We start from the raw sequence: 16,788 nt of genomic DNA on the forward strand, positions 1-16,788 counted from the left end.
TGTGATCCCATCTTCCTGTAAAGCCCCCTGAACATGTGAAGATGTATCAACCTGAGGAACGTCCAAACACCAGCAAACCCTCTGATTGCCAAGCAGAAACAGGTGTGTCCTTAAGTCCCTTTTGAGCTTAATTTGTGAATAATTTTACAGTGACACATACACAAAACAAAGAGCTTTGAAATTGGAGTTTATCTTTCAGTTTATTGCCCAAAAATAACACCTTTATCCTTGAAAACATTTAGTATACAGTCTTTAAAAAAGGATAGTTCTCAACTGAGGCAAAAGACAGGATTACGGTGCCATCTGCTGTCAGGTGTGCCAAATGGGAGTTGTCATGAGGGAAGAAAATAAATGATTTTGATGTTTTAAAACCTCATGAAGAAGGCCTGTCTGTTTTTTTGTATAGCACCAGCAATACAAAATCTAAAAAGAGGACATATTCCTCCTTTTCTTTTTTGATTTTCATGTTCCATAGGCAGATGAGAAGGCGAGCTTCCCCTCTTTGTACAAAGGTTCCTGTAAAGAAAAACAAACTAAGTTAACCACAACCCTGAATATGTGATAGAGAATGGAGGATTATTTTATATCATTAGTAAAGTTTTGGTGGTTTGCTTACAGTCAGCTCCTCTTCTTCCTCCTTGCCTGCATCCCCCCAGTCTTCTTGCTCCTCTGTGGGGTCGTAGTTGTACAGAGGGATCAGCCTGTGGCGCAGCTCGTCCAATCTGAAGCAAAACATACAAGAGAAACCAAATTAGGACTGAATACAAGAACAACAACTTGAACAATTTGATTTAAAAGAGATGCTTTGCAGAGACCACCTTACCTTGCTCTCCTCCTGATATAAAGAACCTAAGAGAAGCACAACAATAAAAACTTGAAGATAACACTACAGTGTAATGCAGTCACGTAAAGTTAACTATGCAGAACGTATCTTACCGCTGCCACTACACTTCCAATCAGTGTGAGCAGTACAAGGGGGATGAGTAAATAGTAACCAGCAAATCCAGGTTTGGGTTTTGTGGGGAAAATGTGTGGAGTTGTGAGGTTGGAGCGCATTTCTTTAGTCCCAATCTCCTCCATCATACGCCCCTCTGCTCCATGCACCTCAGCTGACACCTTTGTGACACATTCAGTGGAGCGCCGCTGCTGTCATTCCCACTGAGAGGCCACGTTTCTCAACCACAGGAGGACTCATGAGTATTGCTGTAGAGAGAAGAAGAATTTAAAAAAGGCTTTCAAAGAAACTGACCAGGAAGTTGATGATCGTACAAAGGAAGCTTCCTGTAACGTCCAAAACGTTCCTCAGCTTAAAGAAAACCCTTGAGTGATTCAGTCTTACCTTATGTGTCATGCGTTGAGTGTGTGGATAAACATTTCTCTCTGCTGCTTTAATTTCACTTCCTAGGAGAAGCTCACTGCTCCCAAACCTTAACCTGCTCAATGACATTCCTGAGTGAGGAGTGGATGTGATGTAGTCGGTCAGTATGGTTCAACTGGATAGATGTGTTTGTTACATGAAAAGGAAGTTCGCACCTTTACATTTATCGGAAACACATTGAAATGGTTAAAGCATTAAAGGTAATGCGTTTTGGGTTTTTTTGTCTTCTGGCTTTAACTTTTCCTAAATCTGGTCTTGCTGTTTGGTTGTCTGCTGTTATACTGTCCCTCTGCTTCGTCCGTCAAACCACTTCATAATATCTGTTTTAAAGCTGCTATTTAAATGGAGTTATTATATATTACACACATGAAATGTTCTCTTTCCTCCAGCAGAGGGAGAGTTGTTGTGGGCTGCAGGAGGGAGAGGAGGGGAGGGACAGAGGCAGCAGACAGGGCTGAGGAAACACAGATGGGAAGGTCCCTAAACCTTTTACAGGTCTAACTCGCCGAGCATGGCTTCATGTCAGGCATTCATTTGGTCGAGACAGGGTGAGAGCTTTGAGGGTAAGTTACACACAAAATATAAGTTCAAAAATACTTGTATTGAGATTAAAGTTAGGTATTTGTACTGTACTGTACTGTATTTGAAGCTTATCTAACTGTGAGTATGCTGACTTAACTGAAACATATCAGTCTGTTTGCATGGATTACAGTTTTGACTGAATTTGTCATTTCAGTTAAGTCATGTTCAGCATGTGAAGTGAAAGTTTCGATGTATAAAGTAATTGTAGTAGTGGTGAAGACTTGTTTCACTTTACACAAGTGTTCCTTAGATGAAGAGGCATGCACCGGTGGATTTCCTGTTAAGATTTGAAAGCTTGTTAATGATTAGACCAACGTTAATCCTCAGGTTGAGCTAGACTCGAGCCATAAAACACCTTTCTTGACCTGACAGTAAGTCTGCATAAGGGATTAGAAGTTTTAAGCAATTTCTTTAACTGTTAGTCGGCTGCCTTTAAAATCGATTATCGATTAATCATTTATAATATATGGAATGTTTTGGACTTTTTTTTTCCTATTTGAAAACAGTTTTAACCACTGACATGATCTATGTTTGATGCAAAATCCGAGTAGGTTACATTAGAAGTTAAAAGAGCAAGTAAAGTAAACAACGGGTTACTTGAATGATAAACTAAATAACACAAAATGATGAACCAGCCCAACAAAATCCATCCCATCTTGAGGCTATTAAATGGATAAATGTAGGCTAACAATGTCAGTTTATATAGGATGTCTTTTTGTCTTTTATTTTGATATATTTGATAAGAAAATATATTTATTTGATGTATTTGTGCCCATCTCTGAGTGTAGTCTCCCCCTAGTCTCCATTGTAATTAATGCCTAATTCTGTTTTTTGTTTTTTTTTCTTTACCACGTAATTCTGCCATGAAATGAAGTGAGCACGTGCTGAGATAAAGCATCACCCGGGAGCGCTTGCACATCTTCCTAACATGTGATGGATCCTCCTCAGAGGCGAAATGGGTCAATCCAGAGGCAAGATGCAAGCAACTCTGACCTCCCCATGCCCCTAAATGAGGATCAATATGGAGCACACATTTATGAGCACCTTGAAAACTTTCCTGAAGATAATGACGCACATATATATGAGACCACCTTGTCTGGGCTCATTGCCCCAGCTGAACCCCAACCCAAACCTCCAGGGAATACAGAAAGCACGAATAGGCCTAAGCCTGTTCGTCCCCCTCCACCCCCACCCAGAAACAGACTTCCTAGTGCACGTTTGCCAGAAGGACAAGGCAATGCACCCCCGCCTGTTCCCCCCAGGACGCGAGTATCCCTCAGCATGAGCAAAAAGCAGTTTTCCTGTGACCTCCCTGAGCCCGCTCACAAACTGAACCGTTCCAGGACAGAAATAGCCAGACATGTGAGTATCTCTTGTAGTTTCTCCCTCAGCAAAGACAAAGAGCTCCTTTTATGATTCAATACAACAACCCAAATTAATCATTTTTTTCCCCCACACATCAGGACCCGTTCACCATCAGTCTGATAGACACCCCACAGGGCAGCACCAAGAGTCTGGTTTCTTTTTGTGCTGCAACTTCAAAGTAGGAGAGAGAATTAGTTCCTACATCTTTATACAATTTAATTTTTCAACATAATCTATTTTGTAATGTGAATGAGATAAATGTATCGTACTGTATTAAAATGAATTTGAAGTGCTCTGTTGGGATAAAACAAACAAAAAACTTTCATTGTTGACAGATTGTCTATATCTGCTTTTTGGTCTTTCAGCTCAGCCTTGTTTTGAACCTTTAGTGAGCAGATATGAATCATGCTGTTGAATCATGTTATGAAGTTGAAGCGTGGAACATGTTTGCCATCATTCTTTCAGTTTCATACTGGCAACCTGTTTTTCTTTTCTGTCTCTGGCAGTCTTATGTCACACTACAAGCACGCAGACAGCGTTCATAACTCAGGTGTGGTGTGGGGTCGCATGTTACATATCCACCCTGCACTGCTGCAGCAGGTGGAGGTGACTGTCAGTGTGGCCACTGAGTGGGATGATAACCAGGTCCCCCTCCCCACCACAGGTAAGATCAACCATCAGAGAACCACAGTCACTCATTTAGGAAGATAGATTTTCATCAGAAATGGTGGCTTGTTTAACAATTAAGACAAAACTCCCATGATGCCATGTAGCTTGATACTCATAAAATACTTTAACTGACTTAAAAGATCTTGCATTCAAAATTCTGCTTGATCACAAAGTAGTCAAAAGCATCAAAAAGTAAAAGTGCTTATTTGAACAAATGGTTCCTGAGGTTTTCCCTAATCTTGTGTGCACAAAGATGAAGAAACAGATCGTAACACATAACACATAAAAACATATAATTTTTTGGGACTTGAGGAGCTACCCTGTAAAATGTGTGGGTACATTTTATTCGTACATGGTCACTTCATGTAAATCCCATCAAAGGTTTTGTGAAAATCCAACCTGAGCATGTTTAATCAACCACAGACTGTAAGTGTTAATGCCTGCGTGGGTGTGTAGGGCCTTTATTCTATGATAATCATAATTGCAGCTGCTAGATAAATGTAGTGGAACTGAAAACACAATATTAACTCTAATCTTTTATCCAGTGAACAGGACAGTGAAGAGTCTGATCGATGAAGTCTTCCAGCTGCTGGACCTCCCTCGCAGCACAGATGGGCATTATGTTTTAAAACTGTGCAACTCTGACGAGTACCTCCGAAAGTAAGTCACAAATCCAGAAACGATTAACTAGTAAGTATATGATGCTCTCTTCAAACATGGTGTGTTTAACTTCATGCACCAAATGCAATCTTTCATATCTCTCCCTAGTGAAGAGCTGCTGGGACTGCACGAGACTATTCAGATTTACTACAAGTCTGAGCAAGAAGTGCCCCTCCGACTGCTCAACATGAACAACCTCAAACACCGTCTGACCAGGGATGTAAGTCAGTTCAAACTCCTTCAGTGTTCCCACCCACAGTGTTGATCATTTACTAAGAGAGGCCGGCCTGTCTTCAGTCTTGAAATGCTGTTTGTGTCTGGCCCCTAGCCAGCGTGTTATCATCAGGGCTGTAAAAGCCTCCACCCTGACTTCTCGACTTGTTCTGTTTACACATCACGTCACAGCGGGTGGCATTTAGCAGGAAGAATGAAATGGAATAAAGGTGAAGCTAATGTGGAGTTAGAGTTATAGCCACAAAAAGCCAATTAATGCCATTTAATGATCCCAAATGCTTGATTAAAATTCTATATATAGATGGATGTTAACCTATGTTTCTCCTCTGAGGTTGAGGACGACGTAACCTCATTCAAGCTGTGCGAGGTCCTGCGTCCTGTCTCTGTCTTCAACGCCTGCAAGTAAGATCTCTAGATGGTCCTGCATCCCTAATCCGTTTTTATGAAATGGTTTCAATAACAATGACAGGTGTTCAGTGGGTCATGTGTCAACCGGCGTCTGTTTGTAGAAAACATTAGGAAAGGGAGCATTGCTTTGTGGTTTCCTACCACTGTGACACCTGTGTGTGTGTTTAACCTTTCCTCGTCTGTCAGGTTGAGTCTGCAGGAAGTGCTCAATAGCTACAACAGAGAGGTGACACAGCTGATGAGATTTAAGGTTAGTAAAGAGAGGGTAATATTTATTTAACTCACACAGTGTTTGAAGCCCTCATTATCATCTAAGGGTAATTCAGATATATCTGTGGGAGTCATGCATGAAAAGTTGACTTCCTGATGTTTCTCTTTGTGTCTGCAGTCTGGGATGAACGTTAATGTGATCGTGGACTGTGTTCGCACCATCAGCAATCTTCTGTGTGGGCTCTCCTGTCAGGAGCTCGAGGAGACTATAGGCAGGCTCAACCGAATCAACCCCATACCCCTGGTATAATATCACAACGTTCATTTGTGAATCTTTTCCTGTGGTGAAGGGCTCCTCATTCAAGCAGTGTAATCCTTTCACCTTTCATATCTGCCAAAGTATTGTGACACTGCAGTGCACCAAAGAAATGTAAAATACCTCCTCATTCCTCCAATCAACAATACAAAGCTTTGTTTTTTTTCTTTTTTAGAGTCATGAGGAGATGGTTGAGTGTGAAACAGGTGGGTATCTGTTACTCAACAGTAAAGCCATTGTTGTGCGCGTGGGTGTGTTAGTATGTTAAGGTTTTATGGTATGACTCTTAACCACTAGAAAACCCCTGATCACCATATTAACTTCCTTTTAGTTGTGTCACACTGTTTTGACAGTCTAAATATATGCAATTCTGCAAGACACAGCAGGCATGAAAGTGCTATAAGACCATTCTTAGCAATATTATCTCGTCTATCACCTTAAAATTTAAAATTGTCCAAAATCTCAATTAAGTGCAATTTAATGTCTATTGTACAGGGAGCGGTGAATGAAGAAGAGGTTTTGAACGTAGCCAAGGTTTTTATTTTCAAAGGGACAATTCGTCCCCAAATTCAAAAACACATATTTTTCCTCTTGCCTGAAGTGCAATTTGTCCATCTAGATGGTTTAAAGTCAGTTGTTGAGTTTTGGAGATATCGGCTGGAGGTATAATGTGACTAGATGGCACTCAGCTTGTGGTTCTCAAAGTGCAAAAACATTACATCTGAATAAGTCAGCAGCAAAGTTTCTTTCCAGAAATCACGACCTACTCAAGATAATCCACTGACCTTGTTGTGAGCAGTTTCATGTAGGAACAGTTTTCCTTCACCATCACCGTGCAGAAGGAAGCTTGTATCTACACATGGAGGATTCAATAAATAGTTTATTAAACACCATGATGTAGTTGTAAACAGATATACGTGTTCACTGATGTATTTGTGGGCACTAATTGGTTGAGGCTCAATGATAATACAGAAAAGCACAGTTGTAGTAAAATATGTTACTGCACATTAACACATATAAATAAATATTCACATATCTGCTTATAACTACATTGTAGTGTTTTATAAACAAAGTATCAATTGTTTTCATATTGTTTATAAATACATAATGGGGGGGCTTATGTGTTTCCTGTCAAAACTAATGTTATGACTCCGTTTTCCAGCCATGATCATGCTTCACAAGGAGCTGCATAAAGTGCTGCAGGTCTTTTTTGACAACTTCCATTCAGACTTCAGAGGTCAGGAGTTCACCAACAAACTGCAAATACTTGACGTGGAGAACAACGCTGAAATCTTACAATTCAACATCGCTGCTCTCTACCAACTACAACCCGCCTGGATGATCAAGTATGTGTGCATTTATAGTCACACGCAGACATGCACACGTTATGATGCATGTGCAGAAATGCAAGCGAACACATACGAATGAACCGCATCCTGACCAGGGTTTGTTTTGCTTTCTCTTTCCTCTCCTTTGTTTTCAGTTATGAGTGCTTCTCTGTTTCCTGTGATTTGACCTACGGAGCAACAAAGATCTGTGACACAGGCATTTCTGAAAATATCAGCACTGCCTTGTCATACGGAAACAAGATCCAGTGTAACCGCATGTAAGAGCCTCTTAGTGTACACACTATCATATTCTACTTCCTCCTTATTCTCATAAGAATTCCTTCGCCACTGATGAGGAAGTGAAAGTTGATATAACAGAGTTTATGAGAGAAATTATCTATAGCTCATTTTAATACACTGATCCTCAAATTCTAGTTAAGAAAAAACAAGGAAAAATATTTATGAGCTAGAATAAATAGATGGAGAAGAAATAAACATGTTTTTTTGACTGCATGTGCATGTTGTTGGTTTTCAGGATGGTGTTCCCTGTTCCAGTCATTCAGCTGCCGTATGAGTGCATGTTGACATTTCGCCTCAAGGGCTCCAAGCGAGGCAAGAACCCTGAGCTTTTAGGCTGGGCTGTACTACCTCTTTACAGCGACAGGTAGGTGTTTACACAACGTTCACACCACCTCATAAAGGTTTTGACTGAATGCTAACACAGGAGGAGGCTGGGAAGGTGGAGGGAGTTCACGTGAGCTCACAGTTTAATGAGCAGCAGATGTTTTTATGGACTTTCTGTTTTAAGAGAAAGGTCGTCGACATAAATAATTGAAGGGTGTATGAAACAAACACGTGAATATAAAATGACTCCCGTGCCTGTTGAAACTACCGCGAAGATCAGTTTGTAAAATCAGCGGAATGCCTCTTTATGAAAAGTGAGGTTCAATGGAAGAGAGTTTATTTAAAACTGTTGAATTCATAGGCCAACTCTATACAAATAGGTGGCAATATATCAAATCACCATAGTAACAATTAACTGCTGCTAACTGTAGCTGCTGTTAGCGAGAAAGCTCAGTTAACCATGCAGACTCTGCCTGGACTGGGAGCTCGGAGCACTCGGAGCGTTGGTGTTGTTTACTATCGGACTATCATCTCGTGAGGTACAAAGTGGCTGGGAGCTAGCTGTTGGCATTCCAATTCCCAAAAGATATCAGTGCAACACAATATATAGACATTTTTGATATAATAGTCAAACATTTAATACATTTTTTTTCACAGTCTGTTTATAATGTTAGTTAATTTTTGAACGATTGAACTAAAATTCATACATACTGCACCTTTAAACTGTTACCAGTGCATTATCTGACAGTAAATGTGTTTATAATGCTATAATTAACACTTCAAAAGCGTTACCAAATATTTCTACTATCATACAGTGCTTGATGTACATTTTATAAACTCATTCCTGAGCTCTTTACCGACACTGACATAGTATTTGTACTCTGTGTGTGTCTAGGACTCTGGTGATGGGGACCGTTCTGCTCAGTATGTCCACGCTGGCTGAGCCTCCAGCTTCTCCCTCTCCCGCCCTGTTTGACAGCCACAGACAAGCCGTCGGGGTCATACTGCAGGTCAGTATCACTGGACAACTCTGCCCCCTGTTGACCTAAACACAAACTACACCACATTACCTGCTCAATCATTCATCTCCCCATAATCCTCCAGCTCGAGTTTCAAGATCATTTTGAGTGGAAGTATCAGAGGCCCATCGCACTCCCAGGTTCAGCCCTGTTTACTCAGCCTTGTGAGGCACTGCAAAAGAAAATGTTGAACGCCTCTAAGAAGCACTGCCTCTGCTTGTGAGTAGAAGAAAACGACACACATTATAGAGATTTGTAATCCCTCCCTTTCCCTTAACAAATCCTTGAAATGTTCTCTCCCCCCCTCAGTCTGACAGAAAATGAGAAAGCCTTCCTCTGGAGTAAACGTTACTGTAGTGACAAAGGAAGCACTTTCCTCCACCTGCTGCTGGGTGGGGCCCCCCGGTGGCAGTCTGAAGACTTGACAGAAATCTATACTGTTGTAGAGAACTGGCCGATTCATCTACCTGAGGAGGCCCTCTTCCTGCTCAGTGAGAAGTGGGTTACATTTGTTTCACATACAGAAATATGGACACAGTCCCTATGCAGCGCTGCAAAGACCAAGTTTGTTTGTTGTTGCTTGTTTGAGAAAGTGTTTTGGTTCATAGCTACAGTATGTCCTGTCGTGGAAAAGAAGTAATGAAAAATGCTCCGTTACAAGTAAAAGTCCTGCATTTAGAGTATCATTTATGTAAAAGTACATAAGTATTAGCATCAAAATATACTTAAAGCACTAAAAATAGTACTCGTAAGGCTGTTGAAAAAAGGCTAAAAACATTAACAATAACCAAGCTCACTGAAAAGAAGGTGTAGTCTTTCTCTGTTCAGACACCACGTTAGCTAGATGTTGAAAACAGTTCTCAAATAATTTAAACACTGTGTGATGTTGTCTCCAATATGTCTGAATCAGTGGTGCTTTTCTGGCTTGTGATGGAATATAGTTTTGTAGACAAGCAGACTAGTAACCCAAAAGCTACGATCACAACCATGATTCGGGTTTGCATTAGTCTGTTTGGTGATGTCGAACATATTTTTCAGTTTTCATGATCAGACTGTGCGAAGGGCTGCAGTTCACTACTTTGAGCAGATACCAGATGGAGAGCTGGAGTTGTTTCTGCCACAGTTGGTCCAGGTAAGCACACAAACAAGTGTTCAACACACCTATGAGATAAGGTGACTGCACACTCTGTATTTTCCTCATCAGTTTGATGTTGGTTTCATCAGTCATCCTGTCCTGCAGGCTCTGAAGAGTGAGTGGGAGTTAGATGGACCTCTGGTGATGCTGCTGCTGGAGAGATCATTGAAGAGCATACAGATTGCCCAGCAACTCTACTGGTGAGCCAAAGAGTTAGACATCAGACTGAGGGAACGTAAATTTGGATTAGTAATGTAGCAAAATGACAGAGTGAAAGTTAAAACTGCTCTAGGAAAAATGTGTTTTGAGTGTTTTCATGCTCAGTAATTTTCTCTGCAGCACAAAAGTTTTATTAAAGTTTTACATGCTGGCAGGCTGCTGGAGGACGCCAACAGTGAACCCTACTACCAGAGCTGGTTCAGTAAGGTTCAGGCTGCCCTGCGGCACTGCTGCGGCCAGGCACTGAGGGAGGAGCTGGAGCGTGAAAGCCGCCTCGTGTCTGTGCTCGTACAGGTGGCGGAGAAGGTTCGAGCTGCTGACAAGGCTCGCCGTAAGGTATCCAGCTCTCTCATCTTCTCATTTATTAATTTACTCAGTCACAGCAACGTAATCCATCATTGTTATGATGACTAATTAACTTGACTAACTTAGTTGTTTGATTTTTGTGCATTTCTCTGCAGAATGTTTTGAAGAAAGAGAAAGCTAAGATTACTGACTTCTTCAAAGGTGGGATCAGCTGTTGTCTGGCACTGGATCCTGCTGTTCGTGTAAAAGCATTGGACGTTGAAGTAAGAACGTCACACAGATACCAGAAAAGATGCATAAAACAATTTCTAATTTCATTTTACATAGCGGAGGCCTTCCCCAGATATTAATTTACAATTATTCTGTTTGGTACATCATTTATATTTAAGGCAAGATCCAGAACCAATTTCAATATGGCTTGTTTTTGTTTTTTTTAAAAAAAAATCTATTGCAAATCCAATTTCTTTTGGAAAGATAATTACTACAAACCTTTACAAAGTAACACAACACGATTAAAAAAATGGGCTCTAGTAAAGAGTAGGAGTATATAAAAATGAAATATGCTCTACAGCTGTCAAGGAGATTTTTCAGTTTTGTAAAGTCCAGCTGTCCTTTTGTGAGGCTATACGTATTGTGTGTCATTATATTCAGGTATTTGTCAATTTTGCCTGCATTACATACATTTTTAAAAGGAAAGGAATGTCACACAGCACATTACACCATTTATATAACAATACTAAAGTCTAACACGTCTAACACAGCTCTATAGCAGGAGTGTTTACTTGTTTCCGTCGATGTGTCGCCTACAGGCCTGTAAGTTCTACAACTCCAATGCTGCTCCTCTGGGGATCTCATTCATCTGCTCTGACCCTCTGGCTAAGAACATCAGTGTCATCTGCAAGGTTGGTAATAATATGTTATTTTATTGATCTCCTCATGAAAATTTTAATATTGGCCCATTGCCTTTATTCTTGCCTCCTTCAAAGGGAAATTAACGCTCATAGTCTGCTCATTTCAACACAAATACCTGTGAAATGGCACTCGTCGAGTCAAAAAGCAACCTTTTTCCAAATGTCGTCATAACTCGGTTAAATATTGTTTCAGACAGGAGATAACCTGCGTCAGGACATGCTGGTACTTCAGATAGTCCGTGTGATGGACAGGGTTTGGCTTCAGGAGGGACTCGACCTGCGAATGATCACCTTCAGATGTCTTTCTACGGGCAGAGCTCAGGGTCAGTTTGTGTTTTTGAATGCACATGAATTTTTCCCTCGTCTTATTTCTCTGTGGTTGTGAAGTCATGTTTTTCTTTATATATTATGTGGTTGTCAGGCCTGGTGGAAGTGGTTCCAGAGGCGGTGACCCTGGGGAAGATTCACCAGGAGTGGGGTCTGGGTGGCTCCCTACGAGAAGACACACTAGAGAAATGGTTCAACAATTGGAACAAAACTAAGGAGGACTATGAGAGGGTGAAGACCAACACAAACTCTGTGATAACTTTACCATTATGCTTGATTTTAAACTTGAGTGTTCACTTTTGCTCCTGCTGTGTATCTATGTGCAGGCTGTGATGAACTTCATCCACTCGTGTGCAGGGTGGTGCGTGGCCACCTTCATCCTCGGGATCTGTGACCGCCACAATGACAACATCATGTTGAAACACAGTGGACACATGTTTCACATCGACTTTGGCAAAATTATGGGCAACGCACAGAAGTTTGGAAGCTTTAAAAGGCAAGTCGATGAAAATACGAGCAGCAGTTTGGAAGTGAAAAGAGTGGTGTTTTTGTTTAAACGGCAAAAAAAAACTCAGAAGAGGATCAAGTCAAAGACAACGATGTGAATTCACAAGAATCTTCCCCCACTCTTTTTTTGTCATGGTAGGGACCGATCACCATTCATCTTTTCATCTGAGATGCAGCACTTCATCACAGGCGGGGGGCTGAAGCCTCAGCGCTTGCATCGCTTTGTGGAGCTGTGCTGTGAAGCTTACAACATAATCAGGCAGCGCTCTGCACTGATACTCAGCCTGCTGGAGCTGGTAAGATCTTAATAGCGATATCTGAGAATAACTAATATTACATGAAACACTGTTTCATTCGTGGTGTGCATGTGGTTTCTAGATGCTACATGCAGGAATGCCTGAACTGAAGGACACTAATGACCTGCAGTACGTCCAGAACAACCTCAGACCTCATGACACAGACCTGGAGGCCACATCCTACTTCACAAAGTAGCTTAATCCACAGCACATGAATACACGCAGTCTTTAAAGTAACCCATATTTTATTCATGTATAAATCTGTTTCTGAAAGTGACAGTTTGTATCCCTCCTGATGCAGGAAGATCAAGGAAAGCATGGGCTGTTTTGCAGTTAAGTTTAACTTCCTGACGCACAGCTTGGCTCAAGTGAAGAAACAGGATTCACAAACCCGGAACGGCAGCCCAGCTCCCAGCAACAACATCCAAGAAGCTGTCATCCAGGGATACACCGTCAGGTCAAAAGATGTGGTGAGGCTGCATGTTGCTCTTTATGCTGTGGTAATTTAGTCGCTGCGAAACTTTGCCTGATGCATCACAGAGATTTGTGTTATTACATCCTAATAATCCTACAATCCTACATCTTACGTCTGGAACTGACAGCAGGTTCTAGAGCTTGATACATCAGTCAGCCGATATTATTGACTGATATTGGCCTTGGTAGATTATATTTATTAAATTCCCTGTGAAGTTTACTGTTTAAGTACATCGTTGTCGCATCACTATTGGCATCGGCCCTTAAAAATCCAGTATTGGTCGGCCTCTTGCAGGTTCACACATACATTCTGGGAGGATTAACCACAGGCTCTGCCCGGTTGGGTCTGCTGTCACTTACTTTGTTAAAGAAGTTACTTAACGTACGTGACTTTTCTACGGTCTCTCCTCATTTTCTCAGCTTGCAGCCTTATGGAAAACTGTATTTTGTCTGATTTGCAGATCTATGACCTGAGAGTGAGCATTGATGATGGTTTTCTGAACAGTGAGAAGACATACGGGCAGTTTGAGCTGATCCATAAGCAGCTGCAGAAACACTTCATTGAGTCTAGGCTGCCTCAGTGAGTGAAAAAAAGAGGCTTTTTCTTTCACAGTAAAGACATAATTTGATCTTAACTCTTCACTCCTTCTCTCATAAAGGTTTCCTAGCTGGTATAAGATGTCATTCAGCCCAAGCAAGAGGATGTCTCTGCTGAATAAGTACCTAAAACAGCTTTTTGAGGGACCATGCAAGGGAGTAAGTTCCTCTTGTCCCTGGTTGGTTTCTCTCAGTGTTGTCTTGTTGTTTCTTGCTCTAACTTGTAACCTGCCTCGCTCTGCAGAATGAAATTGTGTGCAGCTTGTTCCTGGATGGCCCCAACATAGTCCAAGAAAGTGTGACCGGTAAGATTTTAAAGGGAAAAACATCATGCTAAAGTTAACATTTAGAATGTGAGGACTAATTCTGTCTTGAGGAAATTTAGTTGATAGACCTTATACAGTATAGGAGGTTTTTTGCTGTGATTTACTGGCACTGATGTGTTGATCTGTTGCAGGATCCAAACCTCAGATCCAGCTCTACATTTCTTACTCTGACTCTAAGCTCTCAGTCTTAGTAAAACACCTGAAGAACATTGTAAGTTTCCTTCGTTCTTATTATTGCATTGTTTGTAGCATTTAACAAGAGGAAAAACACACATAGTGAATGTGTTTTCTCTTAGAAATACTTTGTGGTGTACTGTATACTCAAGAGCATGGTTTTTTTCCCTTTTCGACAGAAGCAGGCAAACGGCTCTAACCCTGATGCCTATGTGGTCACGCGCCTCAGACCGGACCCTCAGCAGCGCTCAAAGAAGAAGACAAAGGTGGTCCGCAATAATGACAACCCCACCTTCAATGAACTGGTACAACTTTCATCCTATCCATCTTTTATTAATGAATTAGCACAGTCTCAGCATCCTTTGGTTTTTCATGAGATTACTGGGCAGGTTTAAGAAAGTAATGCGTTAATCCTTTGATGAAGGGCCGGTGCTTAATACTGTAAGTCCGTGTACCTTCCAGGTAAGCTGTTAAGCACAAACAGTAAGTTACAAACTGAAGCATTTAGTCAATTTAATGAGAAACATTGTATGCTGTGGAAAAATAAGTGGGGTAAAGTAATCAGGGCTATACAATAGGGATTGTCTGAGGCAGATAAAATACCACGTCCAGCTCGTAAATCTGGGTAAAGATTTTTTTTTTTCCAGTGTGTACATCCAGTCCCTCTTGAGATTAATTGCTGTCACTCAGAGCTTTGAACATTTATCTAACTGTGTTTAATATTACTTTCTAATGTATGCTCTGCATGCGGCGCCGCTCTCTTCACTGTGAGTCTGATGTGATCTTTGATTGTTGAACCCTGCAGACTCTGACCAGCAGCTTCCCACACACTTAACAGCCTCTTACCACCTTTTATGTTGCAAACCGTTACGCCTTGACAAAGCCGCACGGAAGGAAATAAAAGAATAAAGCCCCTGTTCTACACTTCTGACAGAAATTTCAGATAAAAGCCAAACTGTATAAAAGACATACCCTCAAATTACTGTGTGTTCTGAATGAAGAGCTGTTTGATAACTAAAATATCTGTCCCTTCTTCACAGCTGGAGTACAATAATGTGTTGCTGTATGGGATGGTGCTGGAAGTGACAGTGAAGAGCAAGAAGACGTTTGTGGCTGCAACCAACATTAAACTTGAGGAGGAGCTGCTTGACAAGGAGACGTGGTTTCCTCTCGGGAACTGTGCAATCTGACTTGATAGAGAGCTGCGCTGTGGGCCTGCTGCCAGCAGGGGGTGTAGCCACACCGAGGGAAAGAATCAATCCAAAGATTTCTGATTGCATGAGTGAGACAAATGCACCTGAGCGAAGGAACTGTGCGCTCTCATTTATACCTATTTATCGGATGTAACATCACTCCAGAGCTGAATTTTGCCGGCAGTGGAGGATGTATGTGGAGGATGTTACAAGGCTGAGTAAAACTCAGACAAGAAGACTGTTTACTGTGTGAAGCAACACTTCCCCTGATACGTTTATTTTTAAATGTTGATCAAGTGAAGGATATTTGTTAATTATTTTGATTCCTGGATGTGGCCTTGACGATGGCTGACAGGAAGAAACGATAACTTTTATTATCAGACTTGCACTTTTGTTTATACTTTAACTTTAACTTCTCCGCGAGTCAGAACCGTCCTTGTAAATGTGTGTGGTCGTGAGCGTCCATGTGACAGATTAAAGAGCAGGTGATGCAGCGCTGTTGATACCTGCCCAGGCTGAGTGTGTTTATACCCTTTGGGCTGTGTCAAGTGGATGTCCTTGACCAGTAGAATCGGAGGCGGGAGGCAGGGGGAGAGGGGTGAGGCGAGTGTGTGAGCAGGATGACAACTCTCTCTCTCAAGCCTCTCTGGCCTGAGGGGGGCCGAGTTAAAACTCTCCACCTCGCTCCATCCTTTGTCTCATCCATCAGTGGCATTCAAACACAGTTATGCACATGCATGCACAAACAAGCAATGGCAGACGCTCACATGCCCACACATATACCCCTGAAAAACCACCTCCTCACTCACACACTCACACACACACACACACACACTTTCTAGGCTAAGGCAGGTCTTTATGTTATCTTAATGCCATCCTCCTCCTGACAGGCCTGCTGACCCGTAACTCTCCTCTGCCTCATTCATAGGATTTAGTGATGAAGGAGGATAGAAATAGACCTCCCTGCACCGGATTTGGTTCAATAATGTATACCTCTGTGAATGCTATTTATATTATTCCCTGCTGGGATCACAGTGATGTAGGCTTGGAAGAAAATGCTGGCTGCTACTCTTTCATAGTAGTATTCATGGAGTATTAATATATCCTGGCATCACTCACCAGTTTCAGACCTAATGGGGGGGGGCATCTATTGTTTTGGAATAGATGATTAATCCAAAAACAACACTGTGTCTCGTGGTCGGGTGAGATCTTCTTATGTGTGTTAGCTCTACCACAATAATTGCACTTGCATCAAATATTAATCCTATGATAAGAATCTAATATCCCACTCCAGGGATTCCTCCAGCAGAGAGTTATTCTGTCTTTGCAGCCCTACTGGAACCTTCTGGTCTTTTCCTCTGCAGCACAGAGTGCAGGCAGCAGAGAAAAGGCACGTCTATTTTCTGACAATAAAACCGGTATTTATATCTGAGGAAATGGTGCTTTTGATTTATTTATATATTTTTGTTGTTGTTGTTGCTGCATCAGCCACGCTTTTCTATCTGTTGGCGAGGTGTGTGCGTGTGTCTG

General features: G+C 41.6%; 1 protein-coding gene across 2 annotated transcripts; it reads left to right on the forward strand.

Annotated features, from left to right (window-relative positions):
- The first annotated feature begins 21 nt into the window (after positions 1-21).
- pik3c2g (phosphatidylinositol-4-phosphate 3-kinase catalytic subunit type 2 gamma) lies at positions 22-16,695 on the forward strand. 2 transcript variants are annotated; one of them, XM_073471967.1, is made up of 33 exons: positions 22-102; positions 2,835-3,322; positions 3,424-3,503; positions 3,832-3,989; positions 4,540-4,654; positions 4,763-4,874; positions 5,220-5,290; positions 5,483-5,546; positions 5,685-5,810; positions 5,998-6,028; positions 6,985-7,168; positions 7,306-7,428; positions 7,686-7,814; positions 8,670-8,784; positions 8,879-9,012; positions 9,103-9,291; positions 9,832-9,925; positions 10,034-10,128; positions 10,303-10,483; positions 10,609-10,716; positions 11,263-11,355; positions 11,558-11,687; positions 11,786-11,922; positions 12,018-12,187; positions 12,338-12,494; positions 12,577-12,686; positions 12,796-12,964; positions 13,430-13,548; positions 13,628-13,724; positions 13,810-13,870; positions 14,023-14,102; positions 14,245-14,370; positions 15,106-16,695. In XM_073471967.1, the coding sequence occupies exons 2-33, from the start codon at positions 2,894-2,896 to the stop codon at positions 15,253-15,255; spliced, it is 4,137 nt and encodes a 1,378-aa protein (XP_073328068.1). In that variant the 5' UTR covers positions 22-102; positions 2,835-2,893; the 3' UTR covers positions 15,256-16,695. The 2 variants fall into 2 exon arrangements, with proteins under 2 accessions (XP_073328068.1, XP_073328066.1); XM_073471965.1 differs by lacking the exon at positions 22-102 and adding an exon at positions 1,852-1,941.
- The last annotated feature ends 93 nt before the right edge of the window (positions 16,696-16,788 follow it).

The sequence above is a fragment of the Pagrus major genome, chromosome 8 (assembly GCF_040436345.1).
Source record: "Pagrus major chromosome 8, Pma_NU_1.0".
In the NCBI taxonomy this organism is placed as follows: domain Eukaryota; kingdom Metazoa; phylum Chordata; class Actinopteri; order Spariformes; family Sparidae; genus Pagrus; species Pagrus major.